Genomic DNA, 18990 nt, shown 5'->3' with positions numbered 1-18990 from the left:
GCGGGGCGCTGGGTGGTGCCGGGGGGGGGGGGGGAGAGTTGGGGGCGGGGCGCTGGGTGGTGCCGGGGGGGGGGAGAGTTGGGGGCGGGGCGCTGGGTGGTGCCGGGGGGGGGGGGAGAGTTGGGGGCGGGGCGCTGGGTGGTGCCGGGGGGGGGAGAGTTGGGGGCGGGGCGCTGGGTGATGCTGGGGAGGAACTGAGGGGGTGGGGCTCTGGAGGGAATTGGAGCATCTGGGGGGTGGGGGCAGGAGAAGCTGCCTGCGCTGCCAGGGTCCCGCTGGGGTCTCTTGACTTTCTCCCTGTCCCCTCCCCTGGGGATGGGGCTGTGGCCCCCTCCCACCTGCAACGTGAGCTGCACTTTGGCTTCCTGGCCTTCACAATGGAACATGTCCCCTGTGAGCCCTAGGCCAGGTTCAGGACAGGGCCTTGTGGGAGTGTCTCTGTGCTTTGTCTTCCCTGCCCTGGCTGGGTCCTGGCTCGCTTCAAGTAGGTCCCATGTCACCAGCAGCTTGTTGGGAGGCCTGAGAGCCCGGTCTGGGTTTGTGCTGCAGGCATGTGTAGGTCGGTTGCCAGGTGTGATGTGGGCAGCCCATCAGACATACCTTCCACACGCTGTCAGCCCCAGCCAGGATGGGGCTACCCAGCTGTTCTGGTGGAGAGAGGCTGAGCAGCAGGCCTTGGTGTGCTAGTTAGAGTGGGTCTGGCCCTCTTGTTTGCCATCGTCAGGATCTGGTTCCTGATACAGAACTGCCCCTGAGGGGGCCCAGGCCCCTGCACTGTGGACATCTCATGTGGTGTTGAGTGCTATGCGTGGGCCTGGCTCGCCACGTGCCAGTCCTGAGCTGGGAATAGCACAAGCAGCACCACTCCCACAGGAAAGCTGTGCAGCCTCGTGGGCTTCCTGTGAATTCGAATGAATTGGCCAGTAGCAAGGATTGGCTTCAGTCAGTCTTTTTGTCCCCAGTTTGCGGGTGACAAGGCTGTCCGGGGTCTGTGAGCACTGATCTGGGATCTCTATTACTGCTCCAGCCAGAAGCATTGCAGTCAGGCTGAGGCCTGGGAAGCTGCCATGGGCACCTGGAAAGCCGTGAACTGCAGAGTTACACATTAATTTGGTATTTCCTCAGCAGCCTGGATATCTCTAGAGCTGAGCATCTAACCAGATGGCTGTGCAGGCGCTGAGTGGGAGCAGCATCCGTGTGGGGTGGGCAGAAAGAGTGCAGGCCAGAGATGGTGATAAATCATGAGTGTTGGAGTGGGAGAGGGGGAGGGAGGCAGGAGTGGAGCTTGCGCCAAGCGGCAGGAAGCTACAGGCTGAGGAATATGAGTGCAGGTGGGGAGAACTAGTGCCTGTCCCTCTAAGGAAAGCATACATCACCTCACCCCATGCATGGCAAGCAATCGCCAGCTTGGAGCATAGGACAGACCTGTGGCATAGCTCTGAGGACAGCCCAGTGGTCTCTAGCAATCACACACATCTCCAAGGGATGGAGCAGTACTTTTCATCCTCTGGCCTTTACCATGAATTGTCTCGTTCCCACTTCTGTCTGCACTGTGTGCTTCCATGAAATAGCGCCATAACATCATTATGCAAATGAAGCGCAGGATATTTAAATCCCGCTTCATTTGCGATTTTGAATGTCTTCATTTGCATGCCTCTCTTGAAAAAGGGTGCAAGTGTAGACATACCCGTAGTCTCCTTTTTTCTAAGCTGAAAAGCCCAAGTCTTTTTAATCTTTCTTCATATGGGCACCATTCCAAACCCCTAATCATTTTTGTTGCCCTTTTCTAAATCTTTTCCAAAGCCAATATATCTTTTTTTTTTAGATGAGGTGACCACATCGGTATGCCGTATTCAATATATGGGCATACCATGCTTTCATACTAAGGCAATAAGATATTTTCTGTCTTATTCTCTATCCCTTTTTAATAACTCCTAATATTCTATTTGATTTTTTTGACTGCTGCTGCACACTGAGTGGATGTTTTCAGAGGACTATCCACAATGACTCCCAAGAGCTCTCTCTTGAGCAGCTGTGGCCAAATTAGTTCCCATCATATTGTATATAGAGTTGGGATTATGTTTTCCAATGTGCATTATTTTACATTTATCAACATTCAATTTTATTTGACATTTTGTTGCCCAATCGCATAGTTTGGTGAGATCTTTCTGAAGTTCTTCACAGTCTGCTTTGGTCTGAACTATCTGCAAATTTTGCCTCCTCAGGCTACGTCTAGACTGGCATGATTTTCCGCAAATGTTTTTAAACGGAAAAGTTTTTCAGTTAAAAGCATTTGTGGGAAAGAGTGTCTAGATTGGCATGGACACTTTTGCACAAAAGCACTTTTTGCGAAAAAGCGTCCGTGCCAATCTAGACGTGGTTTTGCGCAAGAAAGCCCCAATTGCCATTTTCACCATCAGGGCTTTTTTGCGCAAAATGGTTCTCAGCTGTCTACACTGGCCCTCTTGCGCAAATGCTTTTCCCCCCTGAATGGGAGAGTCATTGTATTTGTGGAAGAACACTAACAATCTTACATTAGTTCGTCAGTGTTCTTGCGCAAATTCAAAGCGGCCATTGTAGACATCTGGCAATTTTTTGCTTTTGCGGAAAAACTTGCCGGTCAAGACGCAGCCTCACTGTTTACCACTTTCTCTAGTCTAGATCATTTATAAATAAGTTCAATAGGATGGGTCCCAGGACAGACCCTTGGGGGACCCCACTAGTTACATCTCTACACTCAGAAAACTGACCATTTATTCCTACCCTTTATTTCCTGTCTTTTAACCAGTTACCAATCCACAAAGGACCTTCCCTCTTATCACATGACAACTTACTTTACTTAAGAGCCTTTCTTTGGTGAGGGACCTTGTCAAAGGCTTTCTGGAAATCTAAGTATACTACTTCCATTGGACCCCCTCAAAGAACTCTAGCAGGTTAGGAAGACGTGATTTCCCTTTACAGAAACCATGTTGACTTTCCCACAACAAATTATATTCATCCATGTGTCTGACAATTTTATTCTTTACTATAGTTTCAACTAATTTGTCCAGTACTGATGTTAGACTTACTGGTCTGTAATTGCCAGGATCACCTCTAGAGCCCTTTTAAAATATTGGTATCACGTTAGTTATCTTCCAATCATTAGGTACAGAAGCGGATTTAAAGGATAGGTTACAAGCCACAGTTAATAGTTCTGCAATTTCTTTCAGAACTCTCGGGTGAATGCCATCCAGTCCCAGTGACTTGTTACTGTTAAGTTTATCAATTTGTTCCCAAACCTCTTCTAATTACACCTCAGTCTGGGACAATTCCTCAGTTTTGTCACCTAAAAAGAATGGCTCAGGTTTGGGAATCTCCCCTGTATCCTCAGCCGTGAAGACTGAAGGAAAGAATTAAATTTACTTGGAGAGAAGCTAAATTACAGTATAGCGTCGGAAAACAGGGCTTCTTTTGGAAGAGTTATTCCTCTCCTCACAAGGAATAAGCCCTCTTGCGCAAGAGCTCTTCTAGAAGCGGGCAGTGTAGAGAGTGCAGGGGGCTGGAGTGCTAGTGGAGGGAGATCTCTCAATTGGGGCCCGTAATGGAGTCTACCCACTTGTGAGTGGCCAGTCTTTGGCCACCAGACACGGGCCTTGCCCTGGTCTAGGTTCAGCTCACACTGGGAGCTGGCCATAGTGCTAGTCTCCCAGTCAGGATATAGACCTGGCTGGGTGGAGCTCCTGAAGGAAACTGCCAGGCCCTAGCCCTGTAGCTTCATTTATACCCATCTGCTGAGTCCTGATAGGCTGACAGAGAAACAGCCACTCTATCCTGCCTAGAGGACCTATTCTCTGCCTCTCTTGCTGGGATGGGGAGCGGCAAGGCTACCGGCCTCGTAGGGGGCATCGGGGCCTAGTCCAGCCCATCACAGAGCCACATCAGTGAGGCTTGGGGGGCTTTGGAGGGTTTTTTTTTACATCTCACTTGTGTGGCCCCCGACTGATTTTTATGTGGGTCAGTGGCCCCTGCCCCAAACAACATTCCCTGCCCCTCCTATAAATAAAGACAATGCTGAAACATTTTGTGTTGGACATAATCTTTTATTTAAAAGCCCCCTATTGGGGCCAAGCCCCCATCTGGCCGCAGCATCATAACACTCCTGTACCCCCCCACAGACCAACTCTGAGCGCATCATACACCTGAACCCCCTGCCCTGAGCTCATCACATCCTCAAACTCCTGCACCCCCACATCCTCAGTCTTCTGTCACAACACTCCTGCCCCATCCACACACTGCAAATCTGTGTCCTGAGCCCATCATACTCCCAACCCAAACTCCTGCATCCCCACACCCTCCACCTGATTCTAACACTCTGCAGCCTGGAGCTACCATCCCCTTCTCCACATCCTCCTGCACCCAAATTCCCTCCCAGAGCTTGCACCTCACCCTTTCCCACACCCAAACCCTTCATTCCCACCCCAGGGCCCCCACCTCCTGTCTCAACCCAGTGAGAGTGAGTAAGGGCTGGGGACAGCAAGTGATGGAGAGGAGGAGAATGGAGAGGGTGGGGCCTCAAGGAAGGGATGGAGTCTTGGGGAAGGGATGGTGTAGATCTTGGCTTGCCTTGACATTTAAAAAGTGATCTTGGGTGAAAAAAGGTTGGATACCACTGGCCTAGGCTTATCAGTCAATCCTATCGACTATATGCATGCTCCCCTTGCTGCTGCTGATACAGAGGCAGTAAGGGGCAGGGAGGTGGGAGCTGGCTCCACATTAGCACCAGATCCTGCAGAGCCACCTGCCCCACCCCTACACTGCTGCCTCTCATAGAGAGGCAGCCGCCCGTATGCATGGGGAGCTGGTTTTTAAGCTAGTTCTCCATGCATGCCGGCTGCACAGAGCCCCCTGCTCCCCCTTGCTGCCTTCCACAGCAGTGGGGGCCAGGCAAGATACAGTACTCAAGAGAAGTGGGCTATTCCCTGCCCCTCCATACTGGCAGAAGCAGCAGTGCGGGGGAGGGGAGGCTACTGCAGAACAGAACAGGGGGCTCAGGCTTGCTGCAGACAGAGGCTGCTCTGTGGGATGCTGGCGCAGCCTTTGTCCATGGTGAACTCGGACTCCCCACAGAGAGAGGCTGCTGCCATTTGGAGCTGCTGCCTCTGTATCAGAGTCAGCAGCACAGAGTGGCCAGGTGAGAGCCGGTCTGCACGGGGAGCCAGTGTTTAAACCAGCTCCCCTCACAGACTGGATCCTGCTTGCCACCCCATGCTGCTGCCTCTGATAGAGAGTCAGCAGTACAAGGTGACAGAGGGCTCCCTGGGAGTGGGGCAAGGAATGCACTGGCTACTGGCCCTGCCCCAGGGACTATCGAATAATCATGTATCCACTAAAATTTGATGTGGTTACACAATTATCCACTTACTCAATATCTTACATCCTAGTTTGAGTACTGAATCATTAAGTACTGGAATATCAGTAATAGTCCTCTGTGACAACTCGGACACCGCCCTGCGGCGTACCCCCCCCCCAAGTGTCTCACTGCTATGTCCCCACCAGCGTGCACAATCTCTCTTTTAGACACCTCTGTCTTCGGTTTCCCTCTCCCAGGCAAGACGGGAGGGGAAGGGGGGCCCGGGCCCACCCACTCTCATGGGCCCCAGCCCAGGGCCCTAAGGGTACGGGATCAGCTCGACCCGACCCGGCTGACGGGGTGTGCACCCGTAACTCGTCAGCCCACCATTCGTTCCTGACTCTGCCCTGGGCTGCTTCCTTCCCTTCCCGTAACCTTGATGCCGGGTTCAGGGCTCCCCGTCGGGTTACTCACTGTTCCAGGTCTGGGGTCTGCACGGGGGAACCGCTGGGGATGAGTCTGCCGGCTGCTCTTCTGGCCGCTTGCCTCCGTTCCCGAGGCGTTCCCCCTCTGTCCTTCTCTCGGCGCCGGCCGTTTGAGTCTGGCGCCGGAGCCATGGCATCAGCGCGTCTTGGCGTCCCCGCCCCTGCGTCTGAGCGCCGGCCCGTTGCCACGGCAACGTGGCTGGCGGCGTGGCGTACTCCGGCTGACGTCGCTCGCCGCGCTGGAGCTGTGGGCGGCTTGCGCAGCTGCCGAGCAACCGGGACAACGCCGGTGGTTGCCTAGCCTCCCGACCCACAATGCCTCCCGGGGGGGGCGTCCCCGGGTGGTGCGGGCTTGCCCCGTCACACCCTCATTAGCACATTTAGAAATATAAACAGATTCACACTTCATATTTCTAACTTCACATAGAATGATACATGCACAAAAATAGGCTCTACAAATTCAACAGTCATATGGAGGGCGGCTGCTCCATTGGCTGGGGCCAGCACTGCATGGAGGACGGACAGGGCCAGCACCACGTGAAGGGTGGCTGCTCTGGAGGCTGGGGTCAGCGCTGCATAGAGGGCAGCTGCTCCGGTGGCTGGGGCTGACGCTGCATGGAGGCACTACTTGCATATAGCCAGGGGAGGTACAACAAACAAAAGGCATGAGTGCCACCCCTCTAAGAACTGCAAGGCAAAAGGCGTAATGCAGACATGTATTTTAAACAACCACAGTTACAGTAAGTAGCCTTTTCTTTTAATTTGTGCCAAAGACAAATACTCTATTCCTGCCTGCTTTATCTTGCACAAAGACAGACTTAGGAGACTAGTGATAGAAATGTAGCCGTGTTAGTCTGGTGTAGCTGAAACAAAAAACAGGACTATGTAGCACTTTAAAGACTAACAAGATGGTTTATTAGATGATGAGCTTTCGTGGGCCAGACCCACTTCCCAGATCAAATAGTGGAAGAAAGTAGTCATATGTGTTCATTTTTTTAAAATTTTATCCTTTGGTATATATGGATGTGACAATTTTCTTCCACTACTTGATCTGAGGAAGTGGGTCTGGCCCACAAAAGCTCATCACCTAATAAACCATCTTGTTAGTCTTTAAAGTGCTACATCGTCCTGTTTTTTGTTTCAGACTTGGGAGAGTTTGTTTATAGTGTGACCACGATACACTGAATTGCTGTTAAACATTTGGCTAAACAGAATTAATTTATGCCCCTGAAGATTGTGTTTTGCTCCCTTATGTTTCAAAACTGCCATCTGGGAAAAGACATGAACCCAAAAGTGGCTATCACCACATCCTCCTGTTTTGGGTTGGATTTAAAGAGCTCTGGCAGAATTCTCACTTTCGCTGGCTGAGCCTCTCCACAAAACTGCCTTTGGCAAGGGGATTGGCTTGGGGCGGGGCAGGCGCAGCAAGGCTCCCATGGGCCAAGAAGCTGCGCCTACTCCAGCGGCTGGACTCTCAGGATCCAAGCACAGGCAGCTGCTATTGGAGGAGCGCTAGGTGACGTTAGAGATGGGCCGAACTTCTATGGAGGAACATGCGCACGCTCTGCGATGGGCGGGCCCGACTGGCTCCCATTGGCCAGTCCGTGCGCATGCCGCAAGGAACTTAGGCAAGAGGGTCCGGGGCAGGCCAGAGGCGAACTTCAGGGTGGAGTTGATTGGTGCGCCTGTCCCAGTGCTGGAGCTGTGATTGGCTAGTCAGTGCACGTGCCCAAGATGGGCGGATCAGAACCTAGGGCTTGCTGCCATTGGCTCGGCCGTGCGCGTCTCCGAGGCGCGGCTTGTGACGGCGGGAGAGGGGGCACGCGCACGGCTGGCGCAGGCGCAGTGATTGGGCAGCGGCGATGGAGGCGCTGGGCTGATGGCGGGGCAGGCGGCGCTGCGCTGAGGGAGCCTGGCTAGTCCCGCCGGCCCGAGCGCCGCGCCCCGCCGCCATGGGGAACGAGGCCAGCCTGGAGGGCGGCGCAGCCGGGGGAGGGGCGCCGGGGCAGCCGTCGCCGCTCGGGGCCGCCAAGCCGCCGTCAGCACCAGGCGCCGGCGGACAGCTCCCGGGGAGGGCAGCGGCCCCCGCCCCCGCCGACAGGTGAGCGCGGCCCGGCAGCCGGGGCGGGGGGAGCGGGGATGTGGGGCGGCCGGGGGGGGGATGTGGGGCAGAGGTGGGAGGGGGGAATGTGGGGCAGCCGGGGGGGAGGTGGGAGGGGGGAATGTGGGGCAGCCGGAGGGGAGGTGGGGCGGAGGTGGGAGGGGGGAATGTGGGGCAGCCGGAGGGGAGGTGGGGCAGAGGTGGGAGGGGGCAGCCGGAGGGGAGGTGGCAGAGGTGGGAGGGGGGAATGTGGGGCAGCCGGGGGGGGGATGTGGGGCGGCCGGGGGGGAGGTGGGGCAGAGGGGGGAGGGGGCAGCCGGAGGGGAGGTGGGGCGATGTGGGAGGGGGGGAACCAGAGGGGAGAAGGGGGGATGTAAGGTGGAGGAGGGAGAGGGGGCAGCTGGTGGGGGGAGAGCAATGTAGGGCGGCTGTAGGAGGGGGGATGAGCTGGCGGGGAGAGGAGGAGAGAGGGGAATGGAGGGCGGAGGTGGGAGTGGGGGAGCCGGGGAGAGGAGAAGGGGGGATGGAGGTGGGAGGGGAGAAGGGGGGGAGTTGGTGGGAGGGGGGGAGCCTGTGGGGAAAGAGCGATGTAGGGTGGGAGTAGGAGGGGGATGAGCAGGTGGGGAGAGGAAGATAGAGGGGAATAGAGGGTGGACGTGGGTGGTGGGGAGCTAGTTGGGAGAGTGGCATTTTGGATGGAATTGGAGAGCTGCCTGTGTGGAGGGAGTCTAGGGCAGAAGTGGATGCAGTCTGTTTGCAAAAGGGCTTCTAATAGAAAGGATAGGGGAAAGTCCGCAAGAAAAAAAGTGGGCATCTGAAAGGAGTGGCACTCTAGAAGAGAGGATGGGAGTAATGTTGGAGGAGAATGGAAGGGTGTAGAGGTGTTCAGAGGCAGTCTGAGGAGAGAAGCATCTAAGCGGGAGGGGATTGCAGCCTACAGGGAGGACAGGGAGTCAAAGGGGAAAATGTGCAAGAAAATGGGCTAGGTCGGAGGATAGGGGCAACTTGTGGGAAGGAGGTGGCCATCTGGGACAGAGGCTGTGGGAGTGTATGGGGAGGAGAAAGGTCTAAGGGAGAGAAATGTTTAGAAATGTGTGGGGGGGTGGCCTCAGTGCGGGACCGAGCTATACTTGTGCCCCGGGCAGCAGGCACGCAGCACATGCGCAGCCCTGCCCCTGGGCATGTGGCGCCTGATTGACATGGTAAGGGGCACCATGCCCCCAGGTGAATGGCACATGCATGGCTGCACACCCGGGCACACGGCGCCCCTTACCACTTCAATCAGGTGCCCCCCATAGGTTGGCATCCTGGGCAGCTGCCCAGCTCGCCCACACCTTAATCTGGCCCTGTGTGGCCTAGAAAGGAAAATGGGGAGAAGGGGAAATGTGGTCTTTCTAATGTGTTGGGGGTACACCCTATATATAGAGTGTGGGAGTGCATGTGGAACAGTTCATGGGGAAGGGAGACGTGGTGTGCACATCTGATCACCCAGGTTTTGCCTTGTAGGCTTCAGAGAGGGTGACATGAGGGTAGGGAGGGGGATGATGGGAGGTTAGGAAAGGATGGTTACATTCTGTGTGTCATTGGGAGAAACACCCTCACCCTTAGTCTAACTGATATGTGCAGTGAGAACTAGGGGAGAGGATGTGGGGTGCAGCTTATGGGGCAAGTGGGAAAAAAAATGATGCCACAACCTGCAGTGGAGAGGGTGAATCAGATGGGGCAGCCTGTCTGTGGTGAAGGGTGGACCTAGAAAATGAGGGGCAAGTAATGCTTTATGTTCAGTGTGCTAGGGTGGAGGGTAAGTCACAGGCTATGGGAAAAGCTAGGAGAGAGGGTGGAGGAGGAACTAAGTGTAGTTGGAGAGCTAGAAGATAGGACAAACCTACCTTCTGTGGAGGACTAGGGAAGAGTACCAGGGTATAGCCTGCTGTCAGGGAAAGAGGATGGGGGTGCAACTGATAAAAGGGGTTAGCCAAAAAGAAAATCTCCATTTGCTTCCTGCGTACTTGTGCCTGGGTTTCCAGCCTCTTGTTATTCAATTTTTGGTAATGCCACTTTGTAGAATACCAGTGACAGTGATTATATCATATATGTACATGTATGCCAAATATTGCTCCCTAACTGTATCGTATTTGTGATATAAAACAGAAAAATGGTTATGTAACCTAAGTAAAGTATATGTATGTAAAGAAATAATTGATGTAAAAGCTTACTGTGATGTATATAATATCATGGTTTCTATTAAAAATCACAAAGTAGGACTGAAATATTCTTGAGTACATTTTGGGGAAGGGAAGAGTATTGAATGTATTCCTTTAAAAACCTAGAAGATAATTGGATTTAATATGTGGGAAAAATATGTATGAGAAACAAAGTTAATTAGGGAAAATGCAATTGACTCAGTTTGGTTGTGCAATTTGCCTACAATATGTGGCAATGTAATAATAAATATATCGGGGATGATTTAAAGTGCCTTGTCCTCATCTGTGAATATAAAATGATTTGTAATCTGGAAAATTTAAAAGGATATTCTGGTTAGAAATTCAGATAGGAAGCTGTTCAAAGTTAAGCTTGTACTGAAATTTGTACTTAAAATAGGACTAAAATCACTGTGTTTCAAACTTTAATAGGACTTTAACAGGGTTCAAAAAAGAGCTAGATACCCATTGATGGAATTAATCTCCATGAATCTATTAGCCAGGATGGGTAGGAATGGTGTCCCTAGTTTCTGTTTCTCTGGAGGTGGGTGACAGGCGAGGAATCATATGAGGATTACTTGTTGTGTTCCCTCCCTCTGGGGCATCTGGCACTGGTCACTGTCGGCAGACAGTATACTGGGCTGGATGGACCGTTGGTCTGATCCAGTATGGCTGTTCTTATGTTCTTAATAATTGAATTCAGTCTCCAAATTTGGCTCAATAACTCTTTGGATGACAGTTTAATTTTCTCTGTAAAATCTTTACTAATTGTTGAAGAGCAAACCTTTTTTTAAATGCTCCTTTTGAAATTTTGCCCTGTTTTCTTTGTGTCTCTTGAATTCCTATAGCTAACCACTGTGGACCCCTCTATACTTATGACTTTTCACCATGCTATTCTTTCTTTCTGTTATATTATTGAGTATAATGCAATCTATTTTTGAAATTTTAAAATTAAACATACATGCAGCTATTATCCTCATTCAGTACACGCTTGTAGATTTGCACTGGGATGAGCCAATGGAACTGCTTGGGTCTGCCAGCTATTTCCATTCTCTGATGCTGTGGGTGTTGGGCTGCTCCAGCTCACAGGGGTTGGGAGTTGACAGTCCCTGCAGGGCCGGAAGCACCTGGGCTGGAGCAGCCCCTGCACTACGGGCAGGGGCTGCTCAAGCCTGCCCATCCTTGATTAATCAGTTAATTGGTTAAACTTAATGTTTAACTGGTTAACTAATTAAACGGGATTTTACATCCCTATGCCCCACAAGACATGATTAAAAAAAACATACTTTCCATCCTGTTGGAAATCCCAATATTTTGGTTTCCTCCGGAATTTGAATGAAGAGGCAAAATAACAAAACTTTTTCTGAACGATGCCCCTTGCCGCCTCCTGCATCCCTCCCAGAGCCTGCACTTCCCTCACCCTCTCCCACTCCAACTCCCTTCCACACCCTATGCTACCCCTCTCCAGCTCCCAGACTCCCACCCAGAGCCTGCAAAACCCTGTACTTCACCATGCCTCCTACTAGGGTTGCCAAATGGTTTCAACAAAAATACGGGATGCACGTGACATTTCATCACAATCTACATTACATCTTATTTAGAAAATACCAGACATTCATATTTTCTCAATTTGTTTCCCAAACAGAAAGCTCAAATACTGGATTGTCCGGTTCAAAACTGGACACTTGGTAACCCTATACCCTACATGTTCAAATATTAATTGTTCATATGTATGGGTGTTTTAAAACTGAATGTGTTAGGAAAATAAGGGACATGAAATGGAGTAGGGATAATGTTGAGGTTTCTTAACTCAAAGCTAACAAAGCTTTTAGAGGGGGAATTTGAAAAGGAAAAGCCTTGACAGAAAGTACAGCCGTACACATGGAAAATATATATTTGTTTCCCTAGATCTATGTAGTGCTGGTAAGTTCATTGTACAATAGAACATCAGAGTTACAAACTGATCAGATAATCGTACACCTCATTTAGAACTGGAATTACATAATCATGCAGCAGCAGAGGCCCTTCCATGCTCCAAAGAAATATAGTACAGCATTATGTTAAATGTAAACTACTAAAAAAGAAGGGAAAGCAGCATTTTTATTTTGCACAGAAAAGTTGAAAAGCTGTATTAAGTCAGAGTTCAGTTATGAACTTTGGAAAGAGCAATCATAACATTTTGTTTAGAGTTTTGTACATTTTAGAGTTATGAATAATCTCCATTCCCAAACAAAATACAGGACTATGTAGCACTTTACAGACTAACAAGATGGTTTATTAGATGATGAGCTTTCGTGGGCCAGACCCACTTCCTCAGATCAAATAGTGGAAGAAAATTGGCAGTGGAAGTGGGTCTGGCCCACAAAAGCTCATCATCTAATAAACCATCTTGTTAGTCTTCAAAGTGCTACATAGTCCTGTATTTTGTTTCAGCTACATCAAACTAACACGGCTACATTTCTATCTCCATTCCCAAGATATTCATAACTCTGCAGTTCTACTGTATTTATATTGATTCCATGTCTGGTATGGACCATTGTGATCCTCTAGTCTAACTTCCTGGATAGCGCAGGTCATACAGCAGGGCTACTCAACACATGGCCTGTGGGTTGCATGCAGCCTGTGGCCCGTTTGTTTGCGGTCCATGGTGTGGTTTGGGTTTATGAGGGGCTCAACACACGGCCCACAGGTGGGATACTTTGAACAAGGCCTCCACTGGGAATACGCTCCACAATGGAGAGGCAAGGGGACAGACTGGGTGGAACAGATGGGTACAGAGTGTCGGCATTTCTAGTCCCCAGGGAGGAAGTGCTGGGAACACTGGGGCATTGTGTGAAAGAAGCTGTATGCATATATTTGCATGTATATTTGCATGTATATGCAACCACACTTAAGTTGCTGCCCTCGGCATGTGCTGTGAGTATCATTGTGGCTCCCGGGGCTTCCAAAGTTGAGTAGACATGCCATACAGCTTCCTCAAAATATGATTTCAAATATCAGTGGTGGAGAATCCACCATCATCCTAAGTATATTGTTTTTAAAGATTACTCTTACTCCATCAGAAGCAACAAATATTTAAAAATCTGGTGAAAGGGGAATTTGAGAAATCGAAAAAGAGAAGGCAAGCAAAATGGAATGTGCAATCTCTAAACATTTTCTCTAAATCAGCTGAAGCCATAGATGAGTCAGTTGAAACAGTAGGATGCACTATTCTGAAGTGTAATTTCTGTTACTTGCTTTATAGTATATAAGCTACTAGTTTGGATTGTGATACTAAGTTTGATATTTAGATTATTAGAAATTATGCGTTGTGTTGTGTCTCCTCAATTTGTGCTAGACTTCAGAAGGTAGCAAGAGAGTGCTAAGAATAATAGTATTCTAAAAGTAATATCCGAACATGTGACAATGTTTTGTAACAATACTAAAAATAATGTTTTTAGGCTTTTTGGTGGTGTTGAGTTATATTACAGGTTACATTAGACCCAGGCTGTCAAATGTTTAACCGCTATGTAATCATAAGGAGCCTCTTGCACATTCAAGTTGTCTGAGTAGTTCAGTGAGACTGAGGACTACTTAAGGGAATAAAGATTTAAAGGATTGAACTGTAATTTACATGAGTTACCTTCCATGATTTTTCCAGGAACCAAGAGGAAAGTGATTAGGAATAGTCAGCATGGATTCACAAAGGGCAAGTCGTGCCTGACCAATCTGATTAGCTTCTATGATGAGGTAACTGACTCTGTGGACATGGGAAAGTCAGTGGATGTGATATACCTTGACTTTAGCAGGGCTTTTGATACGGTCACCCACAATATTCTTGCCAGCAAGTTAAGGGAATGTGAATTGGGTAAATGAATGGTAAGATGGATAGAAAACTGGCTAGAAGGCCGGGCCCAACGGGTAGTGATCAACGGCTCGATGTCAGGATGGCAGTTGGTTTCTAGAGGAGTGCCCCAAGGTTCGGTTCTAGGACCAGTTTTGTTTAATATCTTTATTAATGACCTGGATGAGGGGATGGATTGCACCCTCGGCAAGTTTGCAGATAGACACTGAGCTAGGGGGAGAGGTAGATACGCTGGAGGGCAGGGATAGAGTCCAGAGTGACTTAGACAAATTGGAGGATTGGGCTACAAGAAATCTGATGAGGTTCAACAAGGATAAGTGCAAAGTCCTGCACTTGGGACGGAAGAATCCCAAGCATTGTTATAGGCTGGGGACCAACCAGCTAAGTACTGTAGCAGTTCTGCAGAAAAGGACCTGGGGATTCCAGTGGATGAGAAGCTGGATATGAGTCAACAGTGTGCCCTTGTAGCCAAGAAGGCTAATGGCATATTAGGTTGCATTAAGAGGAGCATTGCTAGCAGATCCAGAGATGTCATTAATCCCCTTTATTCGGCTCTGGTGGGGCCACATCTGGAGTATTGCGTCCAATTCTGGGCCCACCCACTACAAAAAGGATGTGGACGCATTGAAGAGGGTCCAGCGGAGGGCAACCAAAATGATTAGGGGGCTGGAGCATATGACCTATGAGGAGAGGCTGAGGGATTTGGGTCTGATTAGTCTGCAGAAGTGAAGAGTGTGGGGGGATTTGATAGCAACCTTCAACTTCCTGAAGGGAGGTTCCAAAGAGGATGAAGAAAAGCTGTTCTCAGTAGTGACGGATGGCAGAACAAGGAGCAATGGTCTCAACTTGTGGTGGGAGAGGTCCAGGTTGGATATTAGGAAAAACTATTTCACTAGGAGAGTGGTGAAACACTGGAATGGGTTACCTAGGGAAGTAGTGGAGTCTCCATCCCTAAAGGTGTTTAAGTCTCGGCTTGACAAAACCCTGGCTGGGTTGATCTAATTGGAATTGGTCCTGCCTAGAGCAGGAGGCTGGACTTGATGACCTCCAGAGATCTCTTTCAGCTCTATGATTCTAGTAGACTTTGATTAATTCCTTTAAATTCAATAAGAATAGCATAAGACAATGATGGTTTGTTGGTATCATGTAACTTGCTTTAAAAATGAAGGTTTTGTTCTCTTAAAACTGGGAAGAAAGTAATAAAGTTATAAATGTTTGAGAAACAAAAGCATAATAGTGCAGTGTAAAGATTGGAGCCCAATGTAATCTGAAAAATGCAGGTGTATTATACTTGGGGCTAAATTCAGATTAGGGCTCTCCATTAATCACATTTAACTCATGTGATTAACTAAAAAATTAATTGTGATTAAAATTAATCACAATCAGAGTTTTATCCACACTGTTAAATAGAATATCAGTTGAAATTTATTAAAAATGTATGGATGCTTTTTTACATTTTCACGTATATTGATTTCAATTATAACACAGAATATATGTGTTCAGTGCTCAATTTATATTTTTTTACAAATATTTGCACTGTATAAATGTTAAACAAAATAAATATTTTTCTGTTCACTTTATAGAATCATAGAATGCTAGATCTGGAAGGGACCTTGAGAGATCATGAAGTCCAGTACCCTACCCTCATAGCGGGACCAAGCTCCATTTAGATCATCCCTGATAGCTGTCTGTCTAACCTGCTCTTAATTATCTCCAGTGATGGAGATTTCACAACCTCCCTAGGCAATTTATTCCGGTATTTAATCACCCTGACAGAAAGTTTTTCCTAATGTCCAACCTAAACCTCCCTTGCTGCAGTTTAAGCCCATTGCTTCTTGTCTTATCAGAGATCAAGGAGAACAATTTTCCTCCTCCTCCCTGTGGTACCCTTTTAGATACCTGAAAATTGCTATTATGTCCCCTCTTAGTCTTTTCTTTTCCAAACTAAACAAGCCCAATTCCTTCAGCCTTCCCTCATAGCTCATGTTTTCTAAACCTTTAATCATTTTTGTTGTTCTTCTCTGGACTTTTTCCAACTTCTCCACATTTTTTTTGAAATATGGTGCCCCGAACTGGACACAATACTCCAATTGAGGCCTTATACAAATACTGTAGTGCAGTTTCTTGCCATGGTGGATTTGTTTTACATAATTAGACTCAAAATCAAAACAATATAAAATCATAGAGCTTACAAGTCATTCAGTCCTACTTTTGGTTCAGACAGTCACTTAGGCTATGTCAGTGGTCCCCAACCTTTAGAGGCTCCCGGGCGCCCGGGGGCGGGGCCACTCACGCGCCAGGCGCCCGGGGGGTGGGGCCGTGCATCCTGGGGCACGTCAGGGGCGGGGATGCCCTTTCCCCCTGCGCCGGCATGTACATGGGCTGCCCGAGCCGTGTGCCTGGGGCCGGCACCAGTGCCACGCGCCCGCATGTGCCCCGGGGCTGGGGCTGCCCGAGCACCGCGCACCAGGCACCAGTGCGTGTCGCGTGCCTGGGGCCGGCGCCTCCAGTGTGCCGCGTGCCGAGGGCGGGGCCGGCCCAGGTTGTTGGCGGGCACACACAAATGCCCCGGCGGGCGCCATGGCGCCCGCGGACACCGCGTTGGGGACCACTGGGCTATGTCTACACTGCTGGCTTTGCCAGCAGTGCCTCTGCAAATGAAGCGCAGATTAGCATAAGGAGAGGCATAAAGATCTTGTGCAAAATGGGATTGTTGGGCAAAAAAACCCTGTCCACACACTGCTTGTTATTGCGCAAAAACGGCTTGAATAAATTATGCAAATGAAGCATAGCAAAATGCTAATCCACGTTTCATTTGCATTGGTATAGACTTAGCTACATCAGTCGTTATGCGCAGGGTGTCCTGGCTGCAGCAGTCGTCTGCCCCTAAAGATCTTTTGTCGAAAGTCGAAGACCTTCCCTTCAAGAGGCAGAACCTGTTTTCAAATAAGACAGACCAATTGCACCACTTGGGGAAGGACTCTAGGATTACCCTCAAGTACGCGCCACCGTACTTCTGGAAAAGGTATACTCCCTACCAGAAACAAAGACCTTTTCCCCATCATCCTCCACCCCACAAACCCCATGAACAACAGAGCCAGACAACGGCAACAACGGAGACGACCTTCTCCGAAGGTGGCTACCCAGCAGGGTAACCATCAACTGCCTGGGTGCTACAAATACGGTCTTCCATCACCGTCTAAGACCCTACCTTCAATGCTGGACCCACATTACTAATGACAAATGGGTCCTTCAAACCATTCCGCTGGGTTATACCATTCCATTCACGTCGCTACCTCACCTCTTTCCCCTGCCCTTTCCTTTTTCAGGGACCCATCTCACAAGTCCCTGCTCAGGCAGGAGGCCATTCGTCTACTCACTATCGATGCAATACAGTCCGTTCCGGACGAATTCAAGGGCAGAGGGTTCTACTCCCGATACTTTATCACAGAAAAGAAATTGGGGGGGATAGAGGCCAATATTGGATCTTTGTGGCCTGAACCGTTATCTATGAAAACAACAATTTCGAATGGTCATCCTACCCACAATCATCCCAGCAGTTCAAGGTGGGGACTGGTTCACATCCCTCGATCTCCAGGACACACATTTCCATGTCGCTGTTCATCCGGCCCACAGGAGATTTTTACGTTTTCAAATCGGTACAGACCATTTCCAGTACAAGGTCCTGATGTTCAGTCCCTCGTTGGCTCCAAGGGATTTCTCCAAGACCCTTGCTGTAGTGACCGCGTATCTTCATCATCTAGGCGTGTTGATTTTTTCCATACCTTGACGACTGCTTAATCGGAGCTCAGTCATCAATGGAAGCACATCATGCCACAAACACCACGTGCATAGTCTTCAAAGTGCTGGGTCTCATTCTCAATATCCCAAAGTCATCTTTGGAACCGCAACAATCAATACAATTTATCGGTGCTCGTCTCTACTCCATTCTTGAACAAGGTTTCTTGCCAATAACCAGATTACAGACAATTCAGGATCTGCTCCAGGTTTTGTTGAGCATTCAAGGGTCTCCATACTACAGTGCCTACAACTCATGGGACACATGGTGTCCATGACGTATGTCATCAAACACGCAAGGTTACATTTTTGTTGCTTTCAGCACTGGATGGCGAAGATATGCCCTCCAAATGCCCGCGACATCCACAGGACAATAGCAATTCCCACTCGTGTCAGAGCGTCACTGGCTTGGTGGACCGTTCCAGATAATCTCATGTCGGGCGTACCCTTCCATCACTCTCAGCCAACAGTACGGATTACGACTGATGCGTCACTCATCAGATGGGATGCCCACCTCAGGCACGAGCAGGTACAGGGCTTGTGGGTTCCCTACGAATCGCTGCTGCACATCAACTTTCTAAAACTTAGCAGTGTACAACACCTGCCAACATTTCCTTCCAATTATTCGAGGACAAGTCACGCGAATCCTCACTGACAATATGACGACCGTTTATTACATAAACAAACAAGGGGGAGCTAGATCCCACTCACTATGTGTAGAAGCGATATGTTTATGGAATCTCTGCAACCATCACAGTATCTTTCTAATTGTGGAGTACCTCCCCAGTCAGCACAACTGCACAGCGGACGCCCTGAGCAGTCACTTCTCACTCAACCACGAATGGGAACTGCATCCCAAGGTACTTTCTACGATATTCCAATGTTGGGGGTTTCCGACAGTAGACCTATTTACTACTCACCTCAACGCGAAATGTCCTCAATACTGCTTGAGAGCGGGAATTGGATGAAATTTGAAAGGTGACGCTTTTCTCTACAATTGAGGTCATCATCTATCATATGCATTCCCCCTCCCCCATGCTTCTAATACCCAGGGTTGCGGAGAAAATCATTCGGGATGAGGCCACGGTGATCCTAATAGCCCCCTCTTGGCCACGGCAGATATGGTTCCCTTACCTCCATTGTATGTCGACATGTCCTCCGTGTACTGAGACGACACGATCTGCTTATGCAGAGTCGACACTCCCTGCTCTATCCATAGATCGATCATCTCA

General features: G+C 49.3%; 1 protein-coding gene across 2 annotated transcripts in view; it reads left to right on the top strand.

Moving 5' to 3' along the window:
- Window positions 1-7258: 7258 nt before the first annotated feature.
- BSN (bassoon presynaptic cytomatrix protein) overlaps window positions 7259-18990 on the top strand; it is a 175019-nt gene continuing 163287 nt past the window's right edge. Inside the window, exon 1 of one of the 2 annotated variants that reach the window (XM_075939578.1) lies at window positions 7259-7915. In XM_075939578.1, the coding sequence (XP_075795693.1) occupies window positions 7767-7915 (149 nt within the window). In that variant the 5' untranslated portion in view covers window positions 7259-7766. The remainder of the gene's footprint in view (window positions 7916-18990) is intronic. The other variant, XR_012906554.1, reaches the window with a different exon arrangement.

This window comes from Pelodiscus sinensis, chromosome 11 (assembly GCF_049634645.1).
Source record: "Pelodiscus sinensis isolate JC-2024 chromosome 11, ASM4963464v1, whole genome shotgun sequence".
Lineage (NCBI taxonomy): Eukaryota > Metazoa > Chordata > Testudines > Trionychidae > Pelodiscus > Pelodiscus sinensis.
Note: the sequence above shows the minus strand (reverse complement) of the source record. Positions and strands in the feature narration are given on the sequence as shown.